The sequence below is a fragment of the Bombyx mandarina genome, chromosome 08 (genome assembly GCF_030267445.1).
Source record: "Bombyx mandarina strain Sakado chromosome 08, ASM3026744v2".
Lineage (NCBI taxonomy): Eukaryota > Metazoa > Arthropoda > Insecta > Lepidoptera > Bombycidae > Bombyx > Bombyx mandarina.
Genome location: NC_143215.1, coordinates 2,453,351 through 2,464,829, shown reverse-complemented (window position 1 = coordinate 2,464,829; position 11,479 = coordinate 2,453,351). Strand labels below are relative to the sequence as shown.

The 11,479-nt window shown below is 37.5% G+C and overlaps 1 protein-coding gene across 5 annotated transcripts in view; it reads right to left on the bottom strand.

Moving 5' to 3' along the window:
• Nucleotides 1–1,212: 1,212 nt before the first annotated feature.
• tn (tripartite motif containing protein thin) overlaps nt 1,213–11,479 on the bottom strand; it is a 103,842-nt gene continuing 93,575 nt past the window's right edge. For 4 of the 5 annotated variants that reach the window (XM_089729412.1, XM_028176921.2, XM_028176922.2 and 1 more), the window contains 7 exons: nt 10,095–11,322; nt 9,824–9,996; nt 8,298–8,438; nt 6,018–6,158; nt 4,508–4,725; nt 2,368–2,582; nt 1,213–1,627 (listed from right to left, as the gene is read on the bottom strand). In XM_089729412.1, the coding sequence (XP_089585538.1) occupies nt 2,369–2,582; nt 4,508–4,725; nt 6,018–6,158; nt 8,298–8,438; nt 9,824–9,996; nt 10,095–11,322 (2,115 nt within the window). In that variant the 3' untranslated portion in view covers nt 1,213–1,627; nt 2,368. The remainder of the gene's footprint in view (nt 1,628–2,367; nt 2,583–4,507; nt 4,726–6,017; nt 6,159–8,297; nt 8,439–9,823; nt 9,997–10,094; nt 11,323–11,479) is intronic. The other variant, XM_089729413.1, reaches the window with a different exon arrangement.

The following is an 11,479-nucleotide window of genomic DNA, read 5'->3' as shown; positions in this document are numbered from 1 at the left end:
TCACAATACAGGCAATAGGGGGGATAAGGGAGGTGCGGGCAAGTCCGCCTTTGGGAAATCATCGAATCAATCGATTACACAGACTCCATCTGTCTTTAAGTGATAACAGTTTTCTGACAATGACGGAGTGCCTTCACCCGTTTGCGAGGTATATTTTTTTGGCTCGTTTCCTTTTAGGAAATTTCGTTTCTTTAAGTGGGATTTTGTTAGGTATTGTTCATGTCGTTAGGCCGTTAGGATAAGTCGGTGTGAATAGATTCTGCGGATTCGATCGATGGTCATACCTTTATCTTATACCTTTAAACGAGCAATTCTTGTATATTAATATAATATATATATATATATATTCTCGGAAACGGCTCCAACGATTTTCATAAAATTTAGTATACAGGGGATTTAGAGGGTGATAAATCGATCTAGCTACGATTTCTTTTCAGAAAATTTTGTTTTATTCGTGTTTTCAATAATCAACTCTTCCCGACATCTATTGGCGAATAATAATACTATTTTTCTTAATTGAGTGCAACTAACCGCTTTGGACAGTACAGTGTACAGCGCGCTGCATGACGCCGTGGACAGGGGAAAGTGGAAAAAGATCCTAAGATTGAAGCTCATGGGTGATGGTGGTCACGACCCTCAGACATGAGGAGCACGACTCGAGGAGGAGGAACCGCTTTAAAGACAAAACAAGATGGCGTTATCAAAAAAAAAAAACGAACAAAGCTCGGTCATCATCTAGTGATTCGTTGTGAGCGCTGGATTGAGATACGCAGAGTGAATTGCATCAGCTTTTATACTTCATTCTAAGACGTTGTCTAATCGAAATATGAAATTCATTTTGCGTTCTCTCACCCACCTTTTATTGTGAAGTTAAAATACGTTTTTGTCCTTTGATAGTGCGCAAGAAAAAAATGGTGCTAATTTTGTTTATTTTTATTGAATAAATCTAATATTTATTGTAGTTCAAAAAAAACATATTTCGTCGCGAAAAGTGTTTCCACAGAAAAATAAGTGCAAAGCTCCGTTAGGCGGCGACTTGGTGTCCACGAGCGTCACTAACCACTTACCATCAGATGGGCGGTATACTCGTCTGCCTTCAGAGGCAATAGAAATACTATCAAAATACCAGATCACTACTATGTATATCAATAGCCAAACGAAATCCTTAGATATTTGATTAACAAAATGGTGACGGAATAAAAACAAAATATGTATCATTTGATAATTTTATTAAACAAAAAGTAATATTTAATCAATGACTAGGTCGTTGTAAATGTATGATTTATTTATTCATATACAAAACATTAAAAATACACTGAGTGTTATTAATAGAAAAACTAAAAAAACAAAAAGAAATCTTTTTAAGAAAGAATTTCGTCAACAGACTATGCGTATTCGTGTGTACAATGAAAATTATTTAGACACAAGCTTTGGTTTATATAAAAAAATGTGAATTTACAATATGTATGAACTCCATTCGTTATTTTTCTATTTATATTTATGTTACAAATGCCTCGTTGTAAAATGTTAATAATGCTAATGTTACAAAGTTCCCACCGATAAAAACGGTAAAGTATTGCTCATTTTATTGTTTACGTAATAATGTAATATTGTTGTTTTCGTGAAACTGAAACAGAAAGAAAATGATTTGTTATGATTTCGAATTAAATATAATACAATAACATCTTTGTATTAAAATTATCGTTCCTGAAAATCAAGAAATATTTATAAAAATAGAAAAGAGCCTAATACCATTTTCTCTTCTGTTAGTCATCCGATTTTTTGTATAGAAGTCATTGAGGAGTGTTAATATATTATTATGAAATAAATATTGCAAATTTTTTTTATTCTCACAACGGAAGCAATATCAATAACAAAACAGAAGAGAAAATGAATTACATAAAACTAATTTAATGTTAAGGCGTCTGTAATTATAGTCGAATTTCGCTTAACTGGCTAACTGGTACTAATAAACAATTGTTAGAACGATGGAAAAAACTTAATAGAGAATACTCTGAGATCTGTTTTATTTTTCACACAACTTTTGATGTTATCACATGCATTGGCTCCGACTAAGACTGCGACTATGTTACAGTAATCGGTACTGCAAACTAATAGATCAGTGTTTCTCAACCACAGTGCGAAGGAATTTTTGTGTATCACCAAATTATACATTAAAAACTATTGTCACATAGCTTAAACACCTTTGCCGCGACAAAAAAAAGTTTGACAATCACTGCAATAGACAAAATAGGCAACAATGCGAAACTATCCAAACTGTGTGCTAAGTAAGTAAAGTCACCCATCAACTCGAAAAATACTAAAATATAGATTTATTAAAATTGAAAACGAAAACATGATTCTCACCTTAAAACACTTGCACCCTATGATTCTCCCGATCACATACGATGATATTTCCACCGGTCATGACAGCGATTCCCTCTAATCCCTTAAATTCCCCGTCTCCGGAGCCCCAAGAGCCAAACGCCCTGAGGAAGGTTCCATCCGGATGGAAGATCTGGATCCTGTTGTTACCGGAATCAGCCACTACGATGTAGCCTTGGTCGTCCACTGCTACCCCTCTGGAGAATACAAAAGAATATCAATAAGAAAATCTACATATGCCTAGAATTAAGCAGTTCAGTAAGAAATAGACTGAGGACTCTACCAATACGGGTATTAACCGTTCTAAATTTTGTTTTCTTCAGGCTTAGCATTTAGATTAGCAAGAAGATTTAGTATTTAGATTCTCTGGTCTTTTCCGAAGCCTATGTAAATCTAGTTGGTGGTCTATACTGGTGGTAGGACCTCTTGTGAGTCCGCACGGGTAGGTACCACCACCCCGCCTATTTCTGCCGTGAAGCAGTAATGCGTTTTGGTTTGAAGGGTGGGGTAGCCGTTGTAACTATACTGAGACCTTAGAACTTAATACTCAAGGTGGGTGGAGCATTTACATTGTGGATGTCTATGGGCTCCAGCAACCACTTAATACCAGGTGGGCTGTGAGATCGTCCACCCAACTAAGCAATAAAAAAAAAGTGTTCCAAAAATTATTTTTATCAGAATTGATAACTCTACCTATCAGTTAAAAATTAAATTTTAATGAAATAAAACAACTTAGAGCTCCCATTAGCTATATGACACATTTTTCTGGTTGTAAAAATAATGCGCGTTCCTCGAAACATTCGGGGACGATTTTATTATTATCTGTTCTCTCGTACCTTGACCGATTTCGCAACCCTATTTCCGAAGCGAATACATGATCATGTATCTGTAACTTTTTATAAGCGGGCGGTTTTTGAAGTCCACAATCATGTCTTAGATTTTTATAATATGATCAGTGGCAATGGGCTGACCTTATTAACCGGGCAACCGATAACTGTTGGGGTAAATGTGTTCTTGATTGGGGACCGTGATTTGGTAAAGGAAGTGCAGGATGCTCTCAGACTCGATGAAATGGCGATCTATGGAGGGTGGCTGGCAAGAGTTGGATGAGAGAAGCTGAGGATCGTGCTCAGTGGCGTGCAATTGGAGGGTCTATGTCCAGCAGTGGACTGCTATAGGCTGATGATGATGATGGTGTTGAAGGTTATCAGGAATCTACAAGAATCTGCTCTTATAGCTTAGCGCAGCAATGAGGCTGCCGTATTGCACATGATGATATTTATTCAATGTGACAAATATGCTCACAAAAACCGCATTACATTCTGTGAATAGCTAACGCCCACTTGATAGCGCCGGACTATGAGTAGATTGATACAATGATAGTATAGTAGGTAGATAAATATTTTAAGCCAATATTAGGGTTTAATTTCGGGTTTCGAGTACGTGGTTCAGATACGTGGTCGTGATAGAGGACGACCTAGCTGGTGTTCGTCGTCATTTGAATATTATTCTAACTACCGTCAAATTTATCATTAATTTTTTTATTGATTCCATTCCACAAAACTACTAAACGGAACATCTAACCATAAAATAGTTTTAATTGCTTTAAGAAAGTGTGAAAAAGGAAGAAAATTATATGGCAATGGTTGTAAATAAAGTTCATAAACTATCTTCTCGTTTTCTACAGGGCCATGATTACCAATGCAATGGATACATGATAAGTTGAGGTGATTTTTGAAAATTTCGAGCAGTTTAGTTGCGAAATTAGAATAGCTTGTCTAATTAATTTTCCGAAGTGGATATCTAGTTGTTGATTTAATTATGATGATGATGCTATTTTTTTTATTATTTTTTTATTGCTTAGATGGGTGGACGAGCTCACAGCCCACCTGGTGTTAAGTAGTTACTGGAGCCCATAGGCATCCACAACGTAAATGCGCCACCCACCTTGAGATATAAGTTATAAGGTCTCAAGTATTGTTACAACGGCTGCCCCACCTTTCAAACCGAAACCCATACTGCTTCACGGCAGAAATAGGCAGGGTGGTGCTACAAGAGGTCCTACCAGTAATGTATATATACTATTTTTTAATTAACGGCATTAGAATAAAGTTACACAAACCTCGGGAACTTAAACTGGCCATCTTCGGACCCTTCTTCGCCGAACGAAGACAGAACTCTACCGTTTACATCGAAGACCTGGATCCTGTGGTTGTTCGAGTCTGAGACCAGAACGCGATTGGTGCTGGAAACCGCAATGTAATGAGGATGTTCTAGTTGACCAAGCTTGGCCCCGAAGGAACCAAATTTACCCACGAAGGTGCCGTCGGATTGGAACACCTAAGGAGAATAAAAGTAAATAAGATTAAAGCCTTTGATGAAGTAATTTTTTTATCACAAACGCGGGAAATAATCAAATAGCCAGAAGGAAAATTGGACAAAAGAGCAGACTGGATTGTAGTCGGTTTTTTGGGGAACATCCTAATCTCTTAATTTGGGAAAATGTTATTTTTATTCGTCTTTAGTTAATCATTTAGTCTTTTGATTTATTTGGAGGTAAGTAGAAGTCCATTACAACTAATAATAATAATTCTATCATATACCCAGAAAGTTTTTGCTTGTCGTCGGCTTAGAGATTTAAAAATCTTCAATTGTTGAAAAATTACCTTATATTCCAACAGGCCAGAATTGGTTTTTAGAAGAAAAAACACCGTTTCTCTCGATAGAATAATAACCTTCATAGTGCTATTCTTTTTTTGACAATTCATTTCTTTTTCTAGCAATTAATTTATTGGAAAAATTGCGCGGCGCATCTGCCGTAGAGGCTTATTAAAGTGCTAATGAAAATTGCTTTTCTGATTGGTTTTCTTTCGCGATAATTACGTTTTGTATCTTTCAACTTTTTTATCTTTGCATATTATTTAGACTACAGTGTAATTTTATCCATTAGTGTAACATTACCATTTATTTTTATTATTAGTCTTGAGTAAAATTTTACATAATAAATTTAGTACTTCATTAAGTTTTATTTTATTAGTAGCTAAAGTAATTGTAATCTGTGCTAATGCGTGTGCCTAAAATTTAAAATTTATGATTGATTTAAATTAGAAACTCAAAAACTTAGACATTCGTTACTCTTAAAAGCTTAGATTAAAGTTTCGTTGCACTGCAATAGCGATTAACCTTTGAAAGGTTCGCGGACCTCAAAATTGACTTGGGGTACATATATTGCGATGATCCTCTTTCAGTGGTTCCATTATCACGAATAGACCCATATAAGTGATGTACATTTTCTATAATTTTGTAATAGTACTTATTACCAGCATTATATACGTACTGTTTATATAATTATATATGTAAACTAGCGACCCGCCCTCGCTTCGCTTCGGAAACATTAAAACACACATGAAACCAAAAAAAAATAATTAAAAAAAAAAAAAAAAAGTAGCCTATGTTCATCAGGGACAATGTCGGCTTCTAATGGCAAAAGAATTTTTCAAATTGGTCCAGTAGTTTCGGAGCCTATTCGAAACAAACAAACAAATCTTTCCTCTTTATGATATTAGTATAGAAGATGCTGTAGGAAACGTAAAGATACATACTAGAGCAACTAAGCTGTCTTCTGTACGTACCTGCACTCTATGGTTTTCCTTATCACACACGTATATGAATCCGAGGGCGTCAGTGGTGATGCCCCATGGGTAGTTGAACTTGCCGTCTCCGGTGCCTTGGCTCCCGAAGGCTCTTAGGAAGCGACCTTGAGGGTCAAAAACCTGGTTAAAGAAAAAACGAAATCAGTAAAAGGTATCCTAAAATTATTCACTTTATAATTGCTCTATTTTTCTGCTTTATTGTGTATTACATTTTCTATATTGTTTTGTTAATTGGCTTGTAAAAGTTTGGAAGATAATTAACTTCATAACTAAATAACCAATTTCTTCACCAACACATACATATATTAATATTGATAACACCGAAAACCAATAACTATAAAACAAAAATGAATAAATGAGAAGAGAAAGTATAGTGTATAGTATATAAGTGTTATATTTTTGCCTATTTACGTATTACGAATTATTTATTACGTATAGACAAATTTTATTATTCGAGACGTTGTCGATGTTACGGTTTTGAAAATGGTTTCCTAGTATCTTGTAGAAGAACATGATTCAATTTTAAATCACTTCAATGTTGCTTAATTCTCAAAATTCCTTTGAAATTTGACAGTGGACTCGAACCGTTGGTGTGCATTAGCAGACGCTAAGATTTAACAATAATAAGAGATGACTCATCAGAACAACATTTGTCCTTTCGGTTTGTGCCAGACTAACCAACTTATAACAAGACAAGCGGCCTGCTCCGGCTTCGCTCGGGTCTTTAACAAAAATTCCAACGATATTTGCAGTTGTTTAATTTTTTTAAATAAAATAACACTTATTGCGGCATAACTATAACAGTTAGACATATGATGTCGCGACACTTTTTGTAAATAATAATGTATTATTTTATTCTATTAGGTAATTTTTTTACACCTTGGGTTACATTGTTGGAGTTTTAATAAGGATCCCCCCTGATTTTTTCAAAGATTATAGCCTATGTCAATCGGGAATAGTGTGGCTTCTAAACAGTGAAAGAATTTTTCAAATCGGTTCAGTAGTTTCGGAGCCTATTCAATACAAACAAACAAACAAATCTTCTCTCTTTATAATATTAAGTATAGACAAAGATATTTGTGGCGTCCTACCGCGGCAGGAATTACCGTGACCAAACTGCGAAGGAGTTGGTCGCAAACGAATAATGTTTTACGGAGAGAACTGTATATGAATTAAATAAAACTTTTTAACAACACAAAGGAATTTTTTTCGGTATCTGCGAGCTATAAAACGTTATTTTTATTATTTGTAATTATATTATTTGTGATGTTTCAAATCTTTTATAGCTTATGACAGACAAAACAAGTTTTAATTATATCTTAGAGGAGTTTTGAAAGATTTTGAAGGAAAGTTATTGGATTAAAATTGTTTACTCTGTTGGTGTTTTTAATTGTGCCTATCTATTAGTAGACTCTGGTGTGTCATTTCAATTGTAATTAATGGATGTCTGCTTATAACTGTGATTACCAGAATCGTGTCCACCACATAGATAATCCCAGTCACAATAGTATTAAAATAATAGCACTATCGTTCAAACTAGAGTGTATGATACATTAGTAGTTTTCTGAGCGGTGATAGTAGCAATATTCGTACGACTTATCACTAATGGATACGTCGATTTATAATATTAACGTGTTTTCTTGCATCACAAAATCCAAAGTGCCGATCGTAAATATATAATATCACAGACAATAACTTCATTTAAAACGGTACTAGATCTGCTAGCTCTGTTCAAAATATTTTCATTTTATTCAAAGTATTTTTTTTTTAATACTCAAAAGCCGGAAATTGAAAATGAGTTCGCTGTTTTAAAAGAAAGCATAAAAAACTACATTAGCCATTTTTTAATAAGCACCGTTTCCATAAATGGGATTCAAAAAATAAACTAAAATGTCGTGAGCTCTGAAGAGATGAATCTAGTTTTCATATTGAAGTTAACTATAATTATATTCCTCGTGTATCTTCGTGTCAGTAGGACGGTAAATATTCCTCGTGTAACAGCAGGACGGTGGTAAGATTCGCGGTGGTTAAAAATTCTGTATATATATTTTTTTTTTTCTCCTACCTATGCTGATAGGCTTGAGAGGCTATGTCAGCTTCGCCCTAAAATGTAGGTGAGCTCACGGGGTTCAAGCCGGAGTGGTGCTAACACTGGCCCTAGCAAAAGCAGTGCTTCTATCTACCACCGGATCGGAAACGCGACCCACTGAGAAGATCCGGCGAGAAACTCAGTGGGCTGTGTCTGTGGGTTAAGTTTACCTGTATGCGATGGTTGTATCTATCAGCTATGATGTACTGCCCGATGCGGTTAACAGCAACTCCTGCTAAGCAGTCAAACTCGCCTTCGCCGCTTCCATACTGACCGAACTCCTTGATGAATATTCCATTAGAGTCGAACACCTGGAGAAAAAATATCCGCATGAGTATTAGAAAACAGAAAATAACGGATGGACGGAGGACGCTTCCAAAATACTGGATATAATACCTAACCCATTTAATGTAAGAGAAAAGCAATAACTATTCACTCAGGTGATTAGGAATACTTGTCGTTTTATTTTTTTGACCTGTGAACTAAAGTTAAGGTAGTTAGATATCGCTCATGTTCCTCTCAGGTCATTGAACTCACATGTCAGTATAGTTAAAATTATATCATCGCGAATTGAGGGCGATAGGAAAAAAAAACCAACAATACGAATATTTCTGATAGGGTTTTTTGGTTTTGGTATCATTAGTTATTTTAAGTGTCTTCTTTATCGAAAATAGTTGCAATACAATGCATGTAAAATGGTCATCCTTTGAAAGTAATCGCCTTTGAATCCGACTAATTCTTTCTCGAAAGGTCTATTTTAGTCAAAATAAAGCCAATCCCCCAATAGCTATTTATATATTATTATTTGTGTTAGCATTGTGGGCGGAAACAACCTGGATATCTATCCCAATATCCATGAAGTCAAAGTATAATAGCATAGGAATAACAAAAATATTTAGCTTCGAAGGAAAAATTTAGCTGTAATGTTAAAATAGATAACGCGGTGGCACACACCAAAACGCTTCCTTAGAAGACACCTTGTCAATGTTAGAATTTGTAATATCAAAGAGATTTTTATTATCGCTTTACTTGAGGAGTAAAGTAACTTACTTGAGACCTTAGAACTTATATCTCAAGGTGGGTGGCGCATTTACGTTGTGGATGTCTATGGGCTCCAGTAACCACTTAACACCAGGTGGGCTGTGAGCTCGTCCACCCATCTAAGAAAAAAAAAAAAAAGAGTAAATACTTTGTTTATAGTATAGGAAAAATTTCATGAGCTTCTGCTCCAAATAATGACGACAGTACGAATCTAAATTTTGCTCGTTCGCTACGTTTTTGGCTCAAGGTCAAGACGGAAAACGCTAAAAATATTCGCAACATTTACCTATAATCATCTGTATAATGGACTTGTTCATAAATCGTATTCAATTGAGACGGATTTCCAACTTACGGACCGGGGATCTGAGATTGACAAATGAATTAGATTGAAAGAGGGCAGGATAATCCTTTCAACTTGTCGAATAATTTATTAGTTTTTGATTGGATTGCCGTTAAAGCCAATGACTGCAATTATTTTTTTCATTGCAAACACAGAAAGAATTATCGTCTATCCGCCGGAAACTATTTTTTTGAAGATCTATTTGTGAAGGTCATTAGTTTTATTGTGATAAAGGAATATATTAGTGGACTTAAGATATTTCAGCTGTATGGTGGTTTTGGTGGTGTTAACAGTCTTCTCTTGGTAGTATTTTACCTGGACTCTGTGATTTGATGAATCGGCCACGACCATTGTATTATCTGGACCTACAGCGATACCACGAGGCCATGTGAAACAACCAGGTTCGCTCCCCCGACTCCCCACGCTGAACTGTAATCGGCGTTTCTGCAGATACTGGCTCCTAGGGGAGGAACCTGCTGCTGCGAAACCTGCCGTCAACAATGAATAATTAATATCAATGAACAAAACGATATGGGTCTCACTCATCCAAGCACCAAACTATGTACACGCCACTCGTCGTTCTAACCTGCTACCGCTGCTGTAGCCGCCGTAGGGGAGATGGGGGAGCCTGCCGCGTTTTTTGAATCGTCATCAGAACTGGCAAGCTCGTTTGCCGAGCGTAAAGGCAGCCCGAGAGACAGACGACGCGACGCGCTCGAGGACGTGCCACTCGTGTCTCGTTCTTTACCGCGCGAGCCGTACTTGTTTTTCAAGTACCTTGCCCACGAGCTGAGTGCTGCTCCATCTTTCTCGCCAGTCGGTGGTCGTTCTGGCGAGCTTTCTCTAGACTTCAGCGCGTGAGATGACCTGCTACGAGACAACTCCGACCCTCCGGTCCCGGAGCCGTACCGAGCCGCCAAATACGCCGATGGCGATGCCGTGGTTGGAGACACAGGATCGTCCTGATCATCGTCGTCCCCCGCACCGAATCCGGTGTGACTACTTTTACTTCTTGCGAGACGGTTTCGCCGTTCTTTTAAGGCGAGATATCTCGATCTGGCCGTTGGATATTTAGAATCATCATCTATGGATGACGTCGTTTCTTCTTCTCTTGGCTTGCTGCCATAACGATTGTTGTAAGAAGAACCGGCACCGTATCGTGGTGCGGGCTCCTCTTCAGTTTGAGATGGTTGCCTTGATCGGTACCGAGTTTGTGAAGGTGGAGGATCTTTGGATTTGTTATCATGAGCATCACTGCGAGCATTTGAACTACGCGCGAGTAAAGGGCCGATGTCACTACGAGCCATCGCCTGGCTCTCGGGCTTTCTTTGAGGTGCAGGCTCCTCTTCACTCTCCTCTGACGAATCTGTTTCCTCTTCGGAACTCGTATCTGAATCTTCATCGTGCGCCGGCTCGGCGGGAGCCGGAGCGGGCGTAGGTCTCTGCGAGCCAACAAAGCGGCTCTGTACCCGTTGCGCACCTCCAGCTGTACCGTTGGTTGTAACCGGTGCAGTTCTCTCGTTTCCTGTGGAACATAATCGAGGATTTGGTTTTGGCCCACCACTGCAATATTTTGCTTTTAATTCTGCGATGGTTAATATTGCACCTGTATGCTTAACCGCCGAGCCAGAACTTTCTGTAGATGCGCTTGATTCTGTGCTAGGTGCTCTTGCAGCCGGTCTATGTGGTGTAGGAGCATCCGCGGATGGTCTTCTACCGGTCGCTGCGGGTTTTTGTACTGGAGGTGGAGCTTTACGTTGTTGAGTACGTTGTAAAGATCCGACTGATTCATCAGATTCACCATCGCTTGACGCCTGAGAAATATATTGAAATTCGATTTGGACACCAATATGGTAGATATAATAAATTGTGTTGTGTATGTGTATTTTTGAAGAGGTCAATGAGTTAACGTGGAGTGTACATTTATGGAATGCCGTTAGTTTTTTTTGCGTTTTTCTTGTTAGTATCGAT